Here is a 21,268-nt window from a genome sequence, read left to right as displayed (position 1 = left end):
ATACTTCACATAGGATCATAAATTTTATAATGCATTTTAAAACTGAGACATAATTCGGCATACCATAAAATTCACCCTTTTAAAATGTACATATCAGTCATTATTAGTATATTCCCAAGATTGCACAACAATCACCACTACTTTTTTATGATAACGTCTTTTGTTTGTATAGAATTATACATTACAAACTTATGTTGCTTACTCCTTTTAACCACCACATGAGACAGGCTAGAGCACAGTAGTCCATTTTACAGGCAAGAGTGGAACTACTATTCCCATATTTAGTATAAGACAGAGCTGGGATATAAGCCCTGGGCCTCCACACAACTGCTTTTTTTCCCCATGACTTTGTGATGCATCATTTTAAGGTAATCTGATTTCACAATGCTTTACAGTATAAGAGTAACATCTACAACAGCTATTCCTGGCAGGTTAACTCTGGAGTCAACCAACCTAATTAATTACCTCATAACCTGGCACATTTTAAAGTGCTGTTATACCTCTAACTCAATTTCACAGCTATGTTTGAGAGTCCCATGAGCCAGGTTTGCAGCAAAGCTGATTCGAAAGGACCAGGGAACACAACATCAAGCATGCTTTCAAGTTTAAACTAGGCCCAGCACAACCTCACCAATTGCTCAGATGGCAAGTAACTAAGTAAAGGGAGTGGAGGGAAGACCCACTTAGGGGTGGACACTGATGAAAAACACCACCAGTTTTAGACCCATTTTTCTCAGGATTAACATATCCCCAGAAGCCCTGTTGCTGGTCTGCTACATCATTACCAGCAGGATAAAGGGCAATACTTCTGGAGTCCAGAAAATGCTAGGAAAAGGTAAGTTAAGCTGCCTGCCTGGGGCCTAAAAAGCCAAATGGTGCTAATTTCATCCATGCCAAACCAAGAAAATGGTTCATTCCTTCCCGATCTGGCTTTAGGGAGAAGATGATGATCAGAGAAACCAGGAAATTCCATCCTGAAGCCCAGGGAGGAAAATAGTGGGCATTTCCCAGAGTTGTAGACAGTGCAGGGGGCAACACAAGTGCCACTGTGAAGGGAAAAGCTATCTTGGTAAGCTCTCGTCTTCCACAGGACAATGGAAGCAGAGACTAGCAAGATAGAGCCTGAGTGATCAATCCTGGTAAGAGCAGGACTTCCTCACATAAGGCACATAGGTCCCTGAGGAGAAGGGTCTATGAACACCCTAAAATTATAAGCAAAATTTTGAGTATTTGCATGTTTTCCTGGCAAAGGTGTCCTTCGTTCTTGAATCCTGAGATAGAGAAAAGGACTAAACCAATTGCAAGCTAGGAAACAAAAGCCACCAGATATACTTAGACCCAGCCAGATACACTTAGAGCTCTCAGAGTCATCACTGAAAACTTGGAACGTGGACTCATGGAAGAGACAACCAAGAGCTTGTTTTTGAGCTCTTCTTCCTAATTGTATTTCAAGTCTTTTTAAAACAAGACCCTAGGAACCCCCAGGTTCATATATGCCCCTGGGCTTTGTCCACTGCTGCAGGAGCTGTAAGGAGCATTGTATGCATGCTAGCGTTATTCATTCACCAACATTAAACCTCAGGATAGAAGATGTGTCAAAGCAGGACTCCTTCCTCCATGGCATGTGCTGGTTTCAGAGGCAGCAGCCACTAATGTGGAAAACACTGGAATTGAACTATGATGAGAAGTGCCTACTATGAACATAACCTACTGTCTTTTCCCTGACCCTTTGTTTGCAGTTTGGGGAAGATAGAGCAGAAAATAATCTTCTCTGAAGATATTTGATTACAATTCCAAAACACAAAAATACATGCTTTCAATACATTGTGCCTTCGGATATTCTAGGTTTAGTTCAGCAGGTGGATGAGCTGATTGATGGATTCACTGCGATTGTCAGGTGAGCCCATCTCCTTGAGGAATCCCATTTATTCTTGGTAGTGTGGTAGGCTACCAAGGGGTGGAAAGGGCACAAGTATCATGAGATCTCCTGGAAATAATTCTCCAGGAAGGAAATTTCATGAATGAGGTGTCCCAAGCAAATGACACTAAACCTCTCCAGGTGCTCCTCAATCACTGTGTTGTCTGTCAGAGGGATGGTCTCATTCTTTTGTTTTTTTGAGACAGGGTCTTGCTCTTTCGCACTCAGGCTGGTCTTAAACTCCTGAACTTGAGCAATCCTCCCACGTAAGCCTCCCAAAGTGCTAGGATTACAGGTGTGACCCTGAGCCACTGTGCCCAGCTTGGTCTTATTCTTGACCTTAGTTTGTCTGCATGAGTTCCCAGACAGACTTCAGGTTTGGAAATCCCCAGCTGACCTAAGGTTCTACTATATGCAGCTCTGGGGGGTGACTTTGGCAAAGACACCACTGACAATTTTCTTCAGGTGAAGTCTTGCGATGGTGCTCTGCACCTGTAAACTCACCCCATTAATCCTTTAGATGCATACAACAAACACTGAGGAATGTTTATCTGGCAATTCCAAGGTATGAGGTTTCACTTCCAGTCTTCTGAGACACACCCTGTTACATTGCTGCTGCCAGAAATCACACAGGAATGATTCCAGTCACTTAAACCTGAGCCCTTTTCCTTTCCTCTGCTCCTTCTTTGCCAAATGTGCCTGCTTTGCCTAGGTGGCTTTGAGGGCTCAATAAGCCTTCCTCTTTTTCAAGAGATTTTTCTGGAACCAAGGGATCTTTTTTTCTTTGCTCTTGCTCCACCATCTTTCTCGTGCTGCAGCTACTCCATCACCACTACTAATTCCAGAACATTTTCATTACCTTCCCAAAAAAGTACCTGTACTCATTAGCAGAGTTAATTTTCCTCTCCTCTCCATCCTGAGAACTACTAATTCTATCTCTATAGATTTGCCTATTCTAGATGCTTCATATAAGAATCATGCAATATGTGGCCTTTGGTGTCTGACTTCTTAGCATAATATTTTAAGGTTCATCCATGTTGTAGCATGTATCAGTACTTCATTCCTTTTTATGGCTGAATCATATTTCATTGTAAGCCTATACTACATTTCATTTGTCCATTCACCTGTTGATGAACATTTGGGTTGTTTCTACTTTTCGGCTGTTATGAATAATGCTGCTATGAACTTTCAAGTGCAAGATTTTGTGTGGACACATGCTTTCATTTCTCTTGGGTATATACGTAAGAGTAGAATTGCTGGGTCATATGGTAACTTTAGATTTAACTTTTTGAGGAATTGCCAAACTGTTTTCCAGAGTGACTGTATCATTTTATGCCCTCACCAGCAGTTTTTGTGGTCTCCAATTTCCCTGCATCCTTGCCAGCAGTCATTATTATCCATGGTTTTGGTTATAGCCATCTTAGTAGGTGTGAAATGATATCTCACTGTGGTTTTGCTTTGCATTTTCCTAATGACTAATGATATTGAGCATCTTATTGGCTATTGTTCTCCTGTTTAGATAAATGTCTATTCAATTCTTTGCTCCCTTTTTACTTGGGTTATTTGCCTTTTTTGTGTTGAGTTGTAAGAGTTCTTTATGAATTCTGGATACTTATTAGATATAGGGTTCACAAATATTTTCTCCCATTCTATGGGTTAATGTTTCTCATTCTTCATGGTTCTTTGCAGCAAAAATATTTCTAATTTTGGTGAGATCCAATTTATCCATTTTTTCAAATCACAAATCCATTTATGATTCAGCCATAAAAAGGAATGAAGTACTGATACATGCTACAACATGGTTGCTTATACTTTATGCATCATATCTAAGAATGTAATACATTTTATTTTATTATTTATTTTTTTGAGACAGAGTCTCACTCTGCCACCTGGGCTAGAGTGCCATGGCATCAACCTAGCTCACAGCAACCTCAAACTCCTGGGCTCAAGTGATCCTCCTGCCTCAGTCTCCTTAGTAACTGGGACTACAGGTACGCACCATCAAACCTGGATAGCATTTTCTATTTTTAGTAGAGATAGGGTCTTGATCTTGCTCCGAATGATCTCAAACTCCTGACCTCAAGTGATCCTCCCACCTCGGCTTCCCAGAATACTAGGATTACAGGCATAAGCCACTGCGCCTGGTCTAGAATGTAATACATTTTAAATCATTTATATAGATGGGGTCCCACAAAAAATTTTGCCTGAGGTCTCACACAAGGTAAGCATGGCCCTGTTTCTGTTACTGAGTTTTGTCACTTTCAAGGGGAAGGAAATTAGACTACACATTTTAAAGGAGAAATATCAAAGAATTTGAAGATATATTTATAACCACCACTTGAACACCTGGAAGGATGGAGTTCCTATCAACTGAGATAGGGAATGCTGCCAGAGGAGAAAGTTCTCACTTATGAAAATATTAGAGTTTTGTTTTATTTATTTATTGATATTTATTTATTTATTTTTGAGACAGAGTCTTGCTCTGTCGCCCTGGGTAGAGTGCAATGGCATGATCATAGCCCTCTGCAACTTCAAACCCCTGGGCTCAAGTGATCCTCCTGCCTTAGCCTCCCCAGTAGCTGGGACTGCAGGCATGTGCCACCATACCCAGATAATTTTTTCTATTTTTTGTGGAGATGGAGTCTCACTCTTTGTTCAGGCTGGTCTCAAACTTCTGACCTCAAGTGATCCTCCTATCCTGGCCTCCCAGACTGGTACGATTACAGGTGTGAGCCACCACTATGCCCCGCCTGTTTTTTTAAAGTAGAGTATGGGCCACATGCAGTGGCTTATGTCTATAATCCCAACACTTTTGGAGGCCCAGGTGGGAGGATTGCTTGAGGCCAGGAGTTTTGAGACCAGCCTGGCCAACACAGCAAGACCCTGTCTCTACAAAAACTAAAAAACTTAGCTAGGTTTGGTGGTGCATACTTATAGTCCCAGCTATTTGGGAAGCTGAGGCAGGAGGATCGCTTGAACCCAGGAGTTCAAGGCTGCAGTAAGCTATGATCAGGCCACTGCACTCCAGCCTGAGTAATAAAGTGAGACCCTGTCTCAAAAAAAAAAAAAAAATCATATTTCTGGAAGTTAAAACTGTTTGAGTAGTGTTTTTGTTTTTTGTCATTCTCTATGTTTTATTTATATTAATAAACATGTTTACTAATCATTTATCACAAATTAAATAGTAGAGCATATTTCTAAATAATGCCCTACAGATAATAAACACCTTTTGAATATGCATACAAAATGTTACATCTTAACTGTTGCTAGTCCTATTTATGCTCTCAGCTGTAGAATTAGAAGCCAGGTTTGAGGTGGTTTTTTAAAAATTATGTTCAATGTTTTGACACTGATTTCATAAAGAAGTTAAGTCCATGTCCTCTCCCCTTGAATATGGATGGGCAAGTTTGTGCTTCTTCAAATAATAGACTATAGAATAAGTGATGCTATGTGACCTCTAAAGCTATACCATTAAAAGCCAGGCAGGACGTGGTGGCTCCCACCTGTAATCTAGCACTCTGGGAGGCCGAGGCAGGCGGATTGCTCAAGGCCAGGAGGTCGAAACCAGCCTGAGCAAGAGCGAGACCCCGTCTCTACTAAAAATAGAAAGAAAAATTGGCCAACTAATATATATAGAAAAAATTAGCTGGACATGGTGGCGCATGCCTGTAGTCCCAGCTACTCGGGAGAAGGCTGAGGCAGGAGGATTGCTTGAGCCCAGGAGTTTGAGGTTGCTGTAAGCTAGGCTGACGCCATGGCACTCTAGCCCAGGCAAGAGAGTGAGACTCTGACTCAAAAAAAAAAAAAAAGCCAAATAATTTCTGCCTAACTCTCTTGTTATACACTTGCTCTTGGGATACTTCCCTCTTAGAACCCAGCTGTTAGCTTGTGAACCTAAGCCATTTGAAGAGGCCATGTATAAGTACTCCAGTCAACAGTCCCAACTGAGCCCAGCTTTTGAGTCATTCTAACCCAAATGCTGCACATGTAAATGAAGGAGATTTCAAATGATTCTAGCTATTCAAGTCTTCCCAATTGATATCCTGCTGTGCCCAGTCCAAATTCCTGTTTCCTAGAATCCTTGGGCCAACTAAAATGGTTGTTGTCTTATGCCATCAAGTTTGGGATGGTACAAATATTGGAAGAGTGTTCTTTCTGCAATATCTTTCTACAAGAGTGTTCTTTCAAATTAATAAGAAAATGAACAAAACCAACATAAAAATGGGCAAAGGGTATAAACAGACAAAACTATAAAATTCCTAGAAGATAACATAGGAGAAAATGTAGATAGCCTTGGGTTTGGTGATCACTTTTTAGATACAACAGTAAAGACACAATCCATGAAAGAAAGAATTGATAAGGTTGACTTCATTAAAATTAAAAAATTCTGCTCTGGAGAAGAAGACACTGTAAAAAAAAATGAAAGCACAAGCCATAGACTGGGAGAGAATATTTGCAAAAGACATATCTGATAAAGGACTGTTATGCAAAGTAAACAAAGAATCTTAAAACCCAACAATAAGAAAACAAACAACCCTATTAAAAAAATAGGCCATGCTTGAACATGTAAGAAAAAAAAAACAGGCCAAAGACCTTAACCAAACCTCACCAAACAAGATGTACAAATAAAGATGTGGAAACAACCCAAGTACCCATCAATATATGAGTGGATTAATAAAATGTGGTATATGTATACCATGGAGTACTATTCAGCTATAAGAAACAATGGTGATATAGCACCTCTTGTATTTTCCTGGATAGAGCTGGAACCCATTCTACTAAGTGAAGTATCCCAAGAATGGAAAAATAAGCACCACATGTACTCACCAGCAAATTGGTATTAACTGATCAACACCTAAGTGGACATAGAGTAATAACATTTATCGAGAGTTGAGCAGATGGGAGTGGGGAGGAGGGGATGGGTATATACATGCATAATGAGTGCAATGCTCACCATCTGGGGGATGGACACGCTTGAAGCTCTGGCTCTGGGGGTGGGGGGGAGTAAGGGCAACGCACGTAACCTAAACATTTGTACCCCCATAATATGCTGAAATAATAATAAAAAAAGAATTAACAAAAAAGATGTACAAATAAGCATATAAAAAGATGCTCCCCATCATATGTCATCAGAGATATGCAATGAGATACCGCTATACACCTATTAGAATGGACAAAATTCAGAACATTGACAACAACAAATGCTAGTGAGGATGTAGAGCGATGGAAACTCTCATTCATTGCTGGTGAGAATGCAAAATGGTACAGCCACTTTGGAAGACAGTGTGCCAATTTCTTAGGAAACTAAATGTACTCTTACCATATAATCCAGCAGTTGTGCTCCTTGGGTTTTATCCAAAGGAGATGAAAATTTACCTCAACACAAACACCTGCACTTGGATGTTTAGAGCAGCTTTATTTATTTATTTATGTTTAGAGACAGGATTTGCTCTGTTGCCCAGCCTGGAGTACAGTGGCATGATCATAGCTCACTGAAATCTTGAACTCCTGGACTCAAGTGATCCTCCTACTCCAGCCTCCCAAAGTGCTGGGATTACCGGTGTGAGCCACCGTGCCTGGCCAGCAGTTTTATTTATAATTGCTAAAACTTGGAAGCAACCAAGATGTCCTTGGGTAGGTGAATAGATAAACAAGGGTACATTCAGACAATGGAATATTATTCAGTGCTAAAAAGAAATGAGCCATGAAAAGACATGGAAGAAATTTAAATGCATGTATCAACCTAAATAACAAACAGAGAGACCCTCTCTAAGAAAAATATATGTATTTGGGAATAGAGCATTGCAATGGAAATACATATACCATAGTAATCTATGTGCATATTCAGGGAGGTAAAGAAAGGCAAAGGTTTTTAAAGGAAAAAATAAGGTGAATTGCATAATTGTTTTGAAATAATATTCTTGGCTACAAAGATCAATAATCATGATGCCAGTCCCAGGTTGGACAGGCAAGAAGTATTTTTGTGTGTGTGTAAGGTTGCAATGGCCTTTGTGCAAGGTTGTAATTTTTATAGAGTCCTTTTTGTTATTAGGCACACAGTGTGAGAACCCTCTCTTCATGGCTTTCCCCAGCTTCATTTGTCAAGGGTTTCTTAACATTGTATACTGCTTATTAGGTGTAGATAGTGTTCAAGATGCTTCATATGTATTAACTCATTTAATCCCTGCAATCCCTTGGGAGGCAGGAACAATAATTACACTACAAATGAGAAAACCAAGGCTCAAATAGTTTGCCCAAGGACATAGAGCTCGAATTTGAACTCTGGATGTCTCCTGCTAGAGCCTATGCTCTTAATTGTTAGACTATACTGCCTCTCATGGTATGAGCAGCATGTATTAATATAATTTTGTAAGGTTTTATGGTTTTTAAAAAACAAACAAAACCTCCAAAAGAAAATGGCAGTTGGGAGCATATATTCAGGGAAACTTGAATCTATACTCCTGGGTTGCAGTCTTCAAACTCAGCCCAAATAAACTCTCTGCTTATATTTAAAAAAAAAATGGCAGTAATACTTGACTTTGAGGGATAGGGGGTGAGTTGGAGGGAAGAGAAGAGAAAGGTGGGAAGACAGCAACAGATCTGCTTTCCAGGAGTTGGGGAGGAAGGTGTGGCAGAGCTAAAGAGGAGATAAAAATCAGGTTGAATTCCTCAGCCTAGGCAAGGATGGAGAGGAGAACAAAGTGGGGGCAATTTGAGAATGACTTGGGGGTCCTAGTCTAAACTTAACCTTAGGGAGACAGTGTAGTTTCCCAAAACAGAATGATAAACATGGCTTTCCTGAGGTCACTTCTGTATCTCATACATTTCCTTGTCTACTTTTTTTTTTTTTTTTTTTTTTTTGAGACAGAGTCTCGCTTTGTTGCCCAGGCTAGAGTGAGTGCTGTGGCGTCAGCCTAGCTCATAGCAACCTCAAACTCCTGGGCTCAAGTGATCCTTCTGCCTCAGCCTCCCGGGTAGCTGGGACTACAGGCATGCGCCACCATGCCCGGCTAATTTTTTATATATATATCAGTTGGCCAATTAATTTCTTTCTATTTATAGTAGAGACGGGGTCTCGCTCTTGCTCAGGCTGGTTTCGAACTCCTGACCTTGAGCCATCCGCCCGCCTCGGCCTCCCAAGAGCTAGGATTACAGGCGTGAGCCACAGCGCCCGGCCTCCTTGTCTACTTTTATAACCTTCCTTCTCATCTCAAAACCGCTGACCTTGTTCTGCTCAGTAAGTATGAGAATAAGCAGCTAATGGAAATGAAATACGTTAAAATCCACACCGTCACCTATAAATGTGTGTGAATATTTAGTTCTGGTTAAGATTCAGGATATGGCTGGGAGTGGTGGCTTACACCTGTAATCCCAGCTACTCAGGAGACTAAGGTGGGAGGATCACTTGAAGCCAGGAGTTCAAGACCAGCCTGGACAACATAACAAGATGCTGTCTCTACAAAAATAAATAAATAAATAAATAAATAAATTAAAAACTAGCTATCTGGACCTGGTGGTGTGAACATGTAATCCCAGCTACTTGAGAGCCTGAGGCACAAGGATAACTTGAGCCCAGGGGTTTGAGGTTGCAGTGAGCTATGATCGCACCATAGGCCCATGTGTTAAGGAATGGAGGCCTTTGGCTAGCAACTAGCAAGGAACTGAGGCATCTTGCCAACAACAATGAGAGCGAGGGATCTTAAAAGCAGTCAAGATTTCAGATGACTGGAGCCACAGTCAATAGCTTGCTTTATTGCAACCTCATGAGAGAGATCCTTAGCCAGAAGCAACCAGCTAAGCTTCTCCCAGATTTCTGACTCTCAGAAACTGTGTAAGAGAATACATTTTTGTTTGTTTGTTTTAAGCCTCTAAGCTTTGGAGTAATCTGTCAGGCAGAAATACATAACTCATATCCTTGTGCAGTTTTCTTTTCTGATTCCACCTTATAAATTGACAAAGCTTGAGAGTTTCATAGCTTGAGCATATTGAAGGTGCTAGCCATTGGAGTAAAGAAGAGAACTAAATGACAAGGAACTTGCATGGAAGAACTAGGCATGTGAACCAGTTAGTGTTGTAAAACAATCATTTTAAGGCTGGGCACAGTGGCTCATGCCTATTATCCCAACACTTTGGGAGGCTGAGGTGGGATGATCAATTGAGGCTAGGATTTCAAGACCAACCTGGAAACATAGCAAGACCCAGTCTCTATAAAGAGATTTTTTTAAAAATCTGTGGCAAATGGATTGTAAGGGAGCAGGAGTAGATAAGGAGAGCTTGAACTGGAGTAGCAATTTGTAATGATGAAGCCAAGTGAATGGATACCGTATATGGGGAAGTCTAGGGGTGGGTCTAGGGGAGGGAAAAACAACCTGGCTTCTGTCCGAAATCACTCTTTTTTCAGGTCACCAGTGACTTCTAACTGCTAAATTAAAAAATCCAGTGGCCTTTTTCTAATCCTTCTCCTCCTTAAAATGATGTCTTTCCTTGGCTTCGTCAGCACAGTACTGTCTGGCTCTTTCAGCCTCTCTGACTGTTCCATCTCTCCCTTTCCCTCCTGATTGCTGAATATCTATCAGTAGGAGCATATTCTTCCTTTTACCCAGGGTTGAAACTTGGTGTTGTTCTCAACTCTCTTCTTCAACAAATAATTGTCGAGTTCCTGGTATGCAACTGATGCTATGTTAAACAATAGAGATACATTGGTGCAAACAGGAATGGCCCCAGCCTTTGTGGAGTTTCACTCTGGTGGGGAAGACAGACATCAAACAAATAATCACATAAGTGAATATAAACAAGGAATGTAGTTTTTTCTCCAGTCCAAATGTCTCTGCCTTACTTTAATTATTTATAGCTTTATTCAGGTACAATGGACGTATAATAAACTGTATGTATATATTTAAAGTATACAGTTTCATGAGTTTTGACATGAGACCATCAAGACAATGAACGTATCCATTATCCCCCCAGATTTCCTCATCCCTCTTTGTAATCCCTCCAGCCTTCCCCCTCCTCTCTCCTTAGGCAATCACTGACCTGCTTTTGATCACTATAGATCAGTTTGAAGTTCCTAGAATTTTATGTAAAAGGAGCCATGCAGTATATACTCTTTTTGCTTTGGACTCTTTTACTCAGGATAATTATTTTCAGATTCATCCATATGGTAGTATCATCATTCATCTTTTTTATTCCTGAGAAGTATTCTATTGTATGGATTGCCATAATTTGTTTATCCATTCACCTGTTGAGGGATTTGGATATTGTTTCCAATTTTTTACTATTACAAATAAAATTGCTAAGAATGTTTGTGTACAAGTCTTGGTGTACCTCTATGTTTTCTTTTGGGTAAATATCTAGGAATAGAATGGTTGGATCATATAGTTAGGTGTATGTTTAACTTTTTAAGGAACTGCCAAACTGTTTTCCAAAGTGGTTGTATCATTTTATCCTCCCAACAAGCATATGAGAGGTTCAGTTTCTCCACATCTTCACTAACACTTAGTATAATAAGACTTTTACATTTTAGATGTGTAGTGTTATCTCATTGTGGTTTTAATTTGCATTTCCCTAATGACTAATAATGTTAGATATCTTTTCACATGCTTATTTGCCACCTGTATATCTTCCTTGGTGAATGATCTGTTCAAATTTTTTGCCCATTTTTTAATTGAACTGTTTGTTTTCTTATTATTGAGTTTTAAAAGTTCTTTATATATTCTGGATATACATCTCCAGCTTGTGGCTTGTTTTAGGTTCTCCTAATAGTGCTTTTCAAAGAGCATTCATTTTTGCCTTTCTTTCTTTCTTTTCTTTTATTTCAGCATAGTATGGGGGTACAAATATTTAGGTTATGCATGTTGCCTTCTCCCCTGGAGTCAGAGCTTCAAGCATGTCCATCCCCCAGATGGTGCACACTGCACTCATTAAAAGAGCATTAGTTTTTAATTCTGATGAAGTCTAATATATCACTTGTTCTTTTATGGATTGTACTTTTGGAATCATAGCTAAGATATTTTGCCTAAACCTTTTCTGTGTGACAGAAAAGGTCACACAGTAGCCTGAAGGAGCAGACTAAAGACCAGAACCAAAGACTAAACCAGGCACTGGGTGAGGGGTATAGGTACAGAGGAAGAGATCCAGTTGCAGATGATAAGATGGTGGTTGGATTTTCAGACAAGCAGTGTGGTAGAAATGGTTTATTAGCATTCAGCATGCAGTCCTATCTCCTTCTAGTATACTTTCCTAAACTCAAAAGGCTGAAAAGCTAAAGAGTATATTTCTCAGAATACCTTGCAGCAGCCAGTCATATGTACTTGGGTGAGATTTAGAATGCAGAAGTAAGACAAAAGCCAGCATCCTGCTGTTTTGACTGATTCTCCTGGCAAGCAAGGTTGTGGAGATGTGTCATATTTCTATAGCAGTGATCCTGTGATGTCTATAGCTTTGCAAATATTGACAGGTGGTTGCATCAGAGTAGCAGTGGCAATGTCCTATATAGCTGCCAGATTCCTGGATTGTAGCTGCTTATTCTTTTTTTTTTTTTTTTTGAGACAGGGTCTCACTCTGTTGCCCAGGCTAAAGTGTAGTGGTACAATCATAGCTCACTGCAACCTCAAATTCCTGGGCTCACGTGATCTTCCTGCCTCAGTATCCTGAATAGCTGGGACTACAGGTGTGTGCCACCATGCCTGGGTGATTTTTCTATTTTTTTTTCTTTTAGAAATGGGGTCTTGCTATGTTGCCTAGGCTGATTTTGAACTCCTGGCCTCAGGTGATCCTCCTGTCTCATCCTCCCAAAGTGCTGGGATTCATGAGCCACCATGCCCAGCTGAGCCACTTATTCTTTTTTATTTTTTTTTTGAGACAGGTTCTTGCTCCATCACCCAGGTTAGAGTGCAGTGGCATCATCATAGCTTACTGCAACCTTAAACTCCTGGGCTCAAGAGATCCTCCTGCCTCAGCCTCCCGAGTAGCTGGGACTACAGGCGCACACCACCACACCTGGATAGTTTTCTGTTTTTCTGTGGAGGTGGGGTTTCTCTATTGCCAGGCTGGTCTCAACTCCTGGCCTTAAGCAATCCTCCCATCTCAGCCTCCCAAAGTGCTAGGATTACAGGAGTGAGCCCCTATGCCAGCCAAGCCACTTATTCTTAAACCCAGTCATCAGTGGAAACCTCCAGGTGCCTCGCCCTTCCTGACTATGGCAGAGGTAGCAGCTTCCCTGGTGGAGCACTTTTACCATGTCCTGGCAGTGATTCCTAGAGTTTTAGCCCAGAGCTGGCTCCTCGACTTTCCAGAGGATATTATGAGCACTTATTTCTTTGTATTCTTAAAATACTTGGAAGGATTTTTGTTTCCTGCACTGAATCCTGAGTAATACATGCAGTCAGGATGTGTCTGGGAGGAATGAAAAAATAAAAGGTCTCCCATTACATGGGAAGAATATGGGAAGTCGTTTATTTGTTCAACAAGCATGTAACAGACATACCATGGGTTGCACTATAGCTAAACACCAGGAATATCTACCTGCACTGAAGGAGCTTATATAATCTGATGATTTCATGGTATGATGATAGAGAGATATGTTAGGATGCTATGTGTTCACAGAGATGTTCTCAGTCAGACTTGGTAGAGAAGTCATGAAAGAGGTGACCTCGAAGCCTGACTTTAATGGTTGAGTAGGAATTAAACAGCAAAGAGGAAGAGAATTCTATCTGCAATCGGGCAAATTATTCATCAAAACTCTTAAATATCTGTGTTCACGTTTCCCCCACATCCTTCTAGGAAAGAGATGGAGAGAGGAGGTATAAAGGGAGGGAGCTAGGGATAATGTAGGAGCTTCTTTGATGGGGAGGGTGGGGTGGAGGCAGGAGTTTGAAAGTGCTGTCAGTAAGGAGGTGGAAGCAGTTGACCTAAGAGAGATTCTGGGTTTCCTTTGAGACTAAGGGTAGGACATCCTTAAGGGGGCCTCAACTCTTCAGTCTTCTTTACTTTCTCACGTCTACTAAGAGAATCATAATGGCCTGAGATTCTGAAACAAAGCCTGGGTTCAGTGCCACTTACTGGATATCACTTACTGGTTCGGTGGCCTTGGTTATATTACTTAACTACTTTTAGTCTGTTTCCTCATCCATAAAATGAGAATAATGATAATATCTCCCTCCTATGGTATTATAAAGATCAAATCAGATAATGGATATGAAAAAATATAAAACACTGTAAAAATATTAGTCACTATTATTATCTGATAGGCAACTAAGTCTGGTTGATTCTATCTTGGTATATTTCCTTCCCCAACTTTACTTCTTTTCATCTCCCTGCCCTGATTCAATTCAGGTTCTTATCTTCTCCATATCATTTCTGTGGACCTCTCTGTATTCTCAAATGCTACTAAAGGAATCTTTCCAAAGAGCTTACTTAAAAACTGTCTAGGACACAGAACCATCTGCAGAATAAAGGGCAAACTCCTTAGCTGAGCACAAAGCTCCTAAACTTGATTAGACCTGCCTTTCTGGCTTTATCTCCTCTCCTCCCAGGACACACCCTACACTTCAGCCTCACTGAATTTCTTACCACTGCTCAAACATTCCACACTCTTTCACTGTTCTTCATTTTCGCCTGTATCGTTCCCATCTCCCAGAATGCCTTTCTCCTTCCTGTTCATCACTCATCACTCTGTTCTCACTTTTCCATCTGGCACATCTATTCATCCTTAAGCCCTGGCTCAAGTGTCATCTACTCCCCAAAGCCTTCCTTTAGAGATCTGTCCTCAGTCTTCTCAGTAGCACTTTGTACACCCCTCTATTACAACACTTATCCCATTGTTTAGTAAACATTAGTTTGAGCACCTGCTGGATTCCTACTAGATTGTGAGCACCTGGAAGAAAGTCATCTATTCATCACTGGATCTTTCTTAGTACTTGAAACAAAAGATGTATTGGACACATATTACAAATAAATAAGCCCCACAGTCCAGACAAGACATAGACAAAAAATTAAATAGCACAAGGCCATAAAGGATCCAAGATTTACATATCTACATATCTTCCATGGTATCTAGCACTAGCACAGTGTCTTGTGTGTAGTAGGCCTCAGTAAATGTTGTTGAATTAAGTTCCAAATAAAAAGCAGAGAAAATAAGAGTCATGATCATTTGAACTTGGAAGAACTCCAGGACAGAATTTAAAAGCCAGTACCCACAAATATATTAATAACACCAGTGATCTTATCTGGGGCCCTCACATTTGGTCCCTGCCTTTCCTCCTCTCTACTTTGCCTCCCCTGCTCTAGACTTTGAGCTCTTTTGAAGTCAGGGGTGGGGGGTGTCTCTTGTTCATGTTTGTATTTTACATTCTTTCTCTATATACTAGTCTCTAGCCAGATGTTTTGCATGTGATAAGCACTCAATAAGTGTTTGTTGCATTTTGTTAAAAAGTAAAGATTGCAGTGAGCCTGGGTGGGATTTGGATAGTCTGAGTAGAAGAAAGCAGAAATCCGGATCAAGGACCCAGGAGGACTAAATTAGTTTCCTATGACTGCTCTAACAAATTACCAGACAGTGGCTTAAAGCAACACACATTTATTATTTTATAGTTCTAGAGGTCAGAAGTTTGAAAATAGGTCTTATAGGGCTAAAATTAAAGTGTCAGCAGAGCTATGTTCCTTCTAGAGGCTCTAGGGGAGAATGTTTCCTTGACTTTTTCAGTTTCTAGAGGCTGCTGCATTCCTTGGTTCATGGCTCCACATCACCTTAACTTCTGCTTCTGCCATCACACCTACCTCCCTCCACCTGGCCTTTCTGCTTCCCTCTTATAAAGACTCTGGTGATTACACTGAGCTCACCTGGATATTCCAGAATAATCGTCCCATCTCAAGATCCTTAATCACATCAACAAATTCCCTTTTGCCATGTAAGATAACATATTCACAGGTTCTGGGGATTGGACACTTTGGGGAGCTATTATTCTGTCTACCACAAGGAGCAAAGCTACAGACATAAGAATGAACAACTAGGCCGGGCGTGGTGGCTCACACCTGTAATCCTAGCACTCTGGGACGCTGAGGCGGGTGGATTGCTCGAGGTCAGGAGTTCGAAACCAGCCTGAGCAAGAGCGTCTCTTGCTCAGGCTGGTTTTGAACTCCTGAACTCTATTTACTATAATAAATAGAAAGAAATTAATTAGCGAACTAATATACATAGAAAAAATGAGCCGGGCATGGTGGCACATGCCTGTAGTCCCAGCTACTCGGGAGGTTGAGGCAGGAGGATCACTTGAGCCCAGGAGTTTGAGGTTGCTGTGAGCTAGGCTGATGCCAACGGCACTCACTCTAGCCTGGGCAACAAAGCGAGACTCTGTCTCCAAAAAAAAAAAGAATGAGCAACTAATGTTTGGAGATGGACCTTCCCAGCTGAAGCAAAGAGTTGATTTGGGTGAGGCAGGAAAGGTAGATTGAAGGTGTTAGGATTTGGAGATGGTATAGACCAGGTGTCCTCAAACTACGGCCCGCGGGCCACATGCGGGTGTTTTTGCACATTTGTTTTTTTACTTCAAAGTAAGATATGTGCAGTGTGCATAGGAATTTGTTCACAGTTTTTGTAAAACTATAGTCCGGCCCTCCAACAGTCTGAAGGACAGTGAACTGGCCCCCTGTTTAAAAAGTTTGAGGACCCCTGATATAGACCCTTGAATACCAGATTAAGAAGTTTTAGTTTTATGCTGTAGAATGTAAGAAAGCATTGAAGGTGAGTAAGCACAGAGTTAACAATGAACGAAGTAATCTTCCAGACCCCAGAAAACTCTGGGATATGTAACTCTGGTGGGTAGATTTGTTTGAGGCAAGCAAAAACAAAAATAAATGATTGGGGACCAAGAGACCCACAAAAGTGAATATGGTGCTGTTTACTATCCTATCAAGTTTCCTCTTTCTGCTAGATGTGCTTTGAGCATCTTTGATGAACGGTTGATGAATTATTTCTCCTCTTGAATTCTCCACTTTTGTTTAGTCTACAGTCTTGTTATAACCCTTCTGCCCAAAAAAGTCTGCTATAGAAGTTAGGAGAGTATGTATTTGGGGTCAGGGGTGGAGGTGGGGAGAAAAGGAGATAAGATGTGAATTGATTAATTTGTCCAACTGATTAGAAGAGGCTGAGCTTCACAAGAGAGGGTTTCAATGGTCTGGAAAGACATGGATTCTGATTTTTGGTTGTAAACAACAGAAACCCAAGGCAGACTGACTTAGAAAAATAATTTACTAGCTTTAGTAGCATCTATATGCTGATGATTTCCAAATTTATATCACCAGCCTGGATCTCCAGACTCATATCCAATTGCCTAGTGGGCACATCTGCTTGGATGCCTAATAGGCAAATCAAACTCACTTGTGATCAAAACCTGTTCCTGATCTTCTCTTTCCAATTCCTCCCTTACCAAAACTCCTCCCATAACCATCTCTCATTTCCATTAATGAAAACTCCACCCTCCCACTTGCTCAGGTCAAATACTTTGGAGTTATATTTCATTTATCCTTCACATTCAAATTGTCAAGAAATTCTATTGGCTCCACTTTCAAATCCATAATGAATCTGACCATTTCTCTCCACCTGTACAGCTACCACCCTGGTCCAAGCCACCATCATCTCTCACCTGAAAAATTGTAATAGCCTGTTAGCTGGTCTCCCTGCCCATACATCTATTCAGTGTGTTTTCAGTGCAAGAGCCAAAGTGATCCTGTTATAAAACATGAGTTAGATCATAATACTCCCTCTGCTCAAAATTCTCTAATGGCTACCTATTCTACTAAGAGAAAAACTAAAGTCTTTACAATAGCCTACAGTGCCCTATACAATATGGCTCTGGCACCTTTCTGACTTCGTCTTTTACTACTCTTTTCCTTGTTCATTGCATTCCAGCCACACTGACCTGTTTGCTCTCCTTACACATTAGGCATAGTATGCATTTATCATTCCCTTTGTCTGGTTAATTCTTCCCCAGATATCCACATGGCTGGCTTCCTTACTTCCTTCAGATCTTTACTCAAATGCTGTCTTACTAGTGAGGCCTTCCTTAATAATCATCCTATTGAAAATTTTAATCCCTCTTCCACTTCTATCCCCTTTTAGTTTTATTAACACTGACCACTAACACCTATGCATTTTACTTATTTAGTTTATTGTCTACCTCTCCCACTACACAGCATGTAAATTCCAAGAAGGCAAATGGATGTCTTGTTTGTTCACAGATGTATCTTCAGTGCCTAGCACATTATCTGACATATAATGAGCTTTCTAATAAATATTTGTTTAATAAATGAATGAAAAGTCTAGGTGATAACTTCAGGCATGGTTAGATCCAGGTCCTCAGCATGTCATTAGAATTTTGTCTCTCTCTCTTGGCTTTCCTTACTTCTGCATTGGCTTCATTCTCAAGTAGGGTTAATGTGTGATAGGTAATGGATAAGATGGCTACCAGCAGCTGCAGGCTTACATTCTAACAATTCAGCAGCTCAAATGGAAAGAGAGTGCTTCTTTCCTGATTGTTCCAGTGAAAGCCTTTCATATGAGTCTTATAGCCTGGGCTTGGGTCAAATGACAAGCCCTCAAACAGTGTCTGAGGGTAAGAGAAGGAAAATGTTGTGACTGCTGGGGCCTGCTGGAACAGGGCTGAAGTTCAGCTCCACTTGGACTGAGAACAGGGCATAAGTGGTTCCCTAAAAGAAAGAAGGAAGGAGGCTATACTGGCAGAAACACCAGATGTCCACCACATCATCAGTGATGACCCACCAGCGTGCAGAGCCCACAACAGCATCCTCCTGCCCCTCCATTTTCACACTCAGCCAGCTGAACCTCTGAACATTGTGAAGGTTCTCTCCTCCCAAGTGCTTTTTCAGCTGTCTCTGTCAGTTAAGGTCCTCTCAACTAAGAGTTAAGTATATGATCTCCTTCTTGATGGCTCTTAACAGATGTGGCCTGTCTCCCTCTTCTACCTCTCTTGTAGTTTGCTTTGTACACTGGGCCCTATATTTTACTTATTTTTATTTTTACACGTTATGAACTCCTTTGTCAAAAAGGGCAGGGTCCACCCACGGGTGTCCCAGCCAGCGCCTCACGCCCCGAAGCAACCCCGGCGATTCAGTGTCAGCCGGCGCCGCCAGGGTGCGCTCGGCCCTAGGCACGAGGCCGCCGAGGGCGGGAGGCGCAGTGATTGGTAGACGCGGTCGTCAATCGGGCGCGGGCGGGGCGGGGCGCGCCGCCTGGAGGCTTGTGGGCGGGAGGCGGGAGGCGGGAGGCGGAGCCTGCATGAATGGGACGCGCGGTACGCGGGCTGCAGTCGGCGCTCGCGGGGGAAGCCCGAGTCCCAGCCGGGAGTGGGTGGGAGGAAGCGAGGTGGGGGGAAAGGGAAAGAGCGCGGGGGGCGGGGAGGGGCAGCGCCCGAGCGGAGCGCCGAGAGCCGCTGGTGTGAGCTAGAGCCGGGCGCCGCAGTCTCCCTCGCTTCGGTGCTGCTATTCGCTGCACTGCCTGCGCCCTCGGCGCACGCCCCGGCACCCATCCCCGGGCCGAGGAGTCCGGACTTGGGAGCCGGCGCTGAGGGAGGAGTCTGGTCTGAGCAGCCGAGCCCAAGGCCCCCGGGAGTGGAGGTAGGGGGCTGAGGCCCCCCCCAGGGGGCCCCCCGCTGCGATGGGCAACTTGGAGAGCGCCGAGGGGGGCCCGGGAGAGCCTCCCTCTGTTCCGCTGCTGCTGCCGCCCGGCAAAATGCCGATGCCTGAGCCCTGTGAGCTGGAGGAGAGGTTCGCCCTGGTGCTGGTGAGAGCCGAGCCCAGCCCCTTCCCCCTCCTACCGCTCCCTAGGTCCCGACGCCCCGGGTGGGACTTTGAGCTGGGCCCCCGTCCCGCCCACCCCTTCAGTCAGGGCCCCGACAGATCCTGCCTTCCAGTGTCTTCCCGGGAACCTCTGGGCAGCCGCTGGCCGGCCCAGACTACCTTACTGGGGACCTCGGGACGACCCAATTTCTGGACACTTAAGAGGAGGGGTCCCCAGCCCGGAACCGCCCCAGGATCCAGGCTTCTCCCTCCTCTTTCTCCCTTTTGCCGCCCTTCTCACTTCTCCTCACTTCTTCGTCAGTTTCCCAGTCCCTAGAATTCTCATTCCTGATCCTCTCGCTGGTGGGGGGAGTTCAGAAGCTAGGGGCTGGCTCACTCCTCAGCCTAAGTCAGGCTTCTCTGAGCTCTAAGTATGGAGACTGCCTCTCATGTTAACATGGAGGCTTCCCTGGGTGTGGGTCCCACTCCTAGCCCAGACCAGATGTTTGGGGGGAGAAGGGGAGTGGGAAGAGGGCTGGCAGCTCTTGAAAGGGGTGGAATAAGGAGTGATGCCATTCTACTTATTTTCAGGAAGGCCTGCAGGCATCCTGCTAAGTTAGTGGATTTGTCTGAAGGGCTGAACATGTGGATAAGCCATTTCACTCGGGGGGTTTTCCAAGTGAATGAGTACAACCATCCTTCCCCTAATTTTTCATGTTAAGCCCTAGTGCCTGGTTTGTGTTCTTTTGCCTGTGCTTCTTTTTAGTTTTTCTGTAGGTTCCAAAATGGTCTGTGTAGGTGGGTTTTTAGAACTGACTTTGGGATATTTCTTTGGTGTGAGAATTAGACATTGATGTCACTGGCTCCGTGAATAGAGAGGTTCTGACCTGGTATCACTGAGATGGAGCCATAGAATATGTTGGAGGAATATGAAGTTTTGGAGAAAGAAAACATTTGCTGACAAAGGTAAATCTTTGAAAAACTTGGGGAAATAGTTCTCAGTTGCCCAAAGAACTGTCTAAGAGGCAGTAATAATTCTGGTGTTATTGTTAGTATGGCCAACTTTGCCTTTGACTGTGAGGAGGGATAAGTTGTGGACTTAGCAGCCTTATTGGATTTCATCTGCCTTGGAATAGGAAGATTAGATCTGTTGGCAACAGTGGAGCTGTCTAGAGATCCTGGCCTCTGCGATGGTAGAAAGCCTGACATCAGCCCACTGGCACCAGAGCTGGCTCAGAGAGGGTCCACGGTGTTCCTAGGGGAAGCAATGTCACTGGCAGTCCTCTGCCTGCTAGCTCTGCAAAGGGCCAAAGGGATCTGGGCCACACATCCTGTGGCCCTCTGCATTTCCCCCAGCTTCCTCAGGGGGATGGGGTGAGTCAGTGATTACTAATGTGCTGTGACCGTCTCAGAGGCTGAGGAGGAGAGACTGGGACTTAGTGCCCTTGAGAACAAGAGCTCAACTGTTGGGGAAAAGAGTGGGAGGGAATCTGCACTCCAGTGGGGGTGTGAAAACCCCCAGCAAGCTGGCATGAGTTAGCTATAGAAATTGGAGAT

At 42.8% G+C, this 21,268-nt stretch overlaps 1 protein-coding gene and 1 pseudogene across 5 annotated transcripts in view; one reads left to right on the top strand and one right to left on the bottom strand.

Annotated features, from left to right (window-relative positions):
- Positions 1-1,847: 1,847 nt before the first annotated feature.
- LOC105871388 (ribosomal protein uL30-like pseudogene) lies at positions 1,848-19,461 on the bottom strand (annotated as a pseudogene).
- Positions 19,339-21,268, top strand: part of FMNL3 (formin like 3) — a 51,244-nt gene continuing 49,314 nt past the window's right edge. For all 5 annotated transcript variants that reach the window (XM_012761540.2, XM_012761530.2, XM_012761510.2 and 2 more), the window contains exon 1: positions 19,339-19,715. In XM_012761540.2, the coding sequence (XP_012616994.1) occupies positions 19,590-19,715 (126 nt within the window). In that variant the 5' untranslated portion in view covers positions 19,339-19,589. The remainder of the gene's footprint in view (positions 19,716-21,268) is intronic.

Source organism: Microcebus murinus, chromosome 10 (genome assembly GCF_040939455.1).
Source record: "Microcebus murinus isolate Inina chromosome 10, M.murinus_Inina_mat1.0, whole genome shotgun sequence".
Taxonomy (NCBI): domain Eukaryota; kingdom Metazoa; phylum Chordata; class Mammalia; order Primates; family Cheirogaleidae; genus Microcebus; species Microcebus murinus.
Note: the sequence above shows the minus strand (reverse complement) of the source record. Positions and strands in the feature narration are given on the sequence as shown.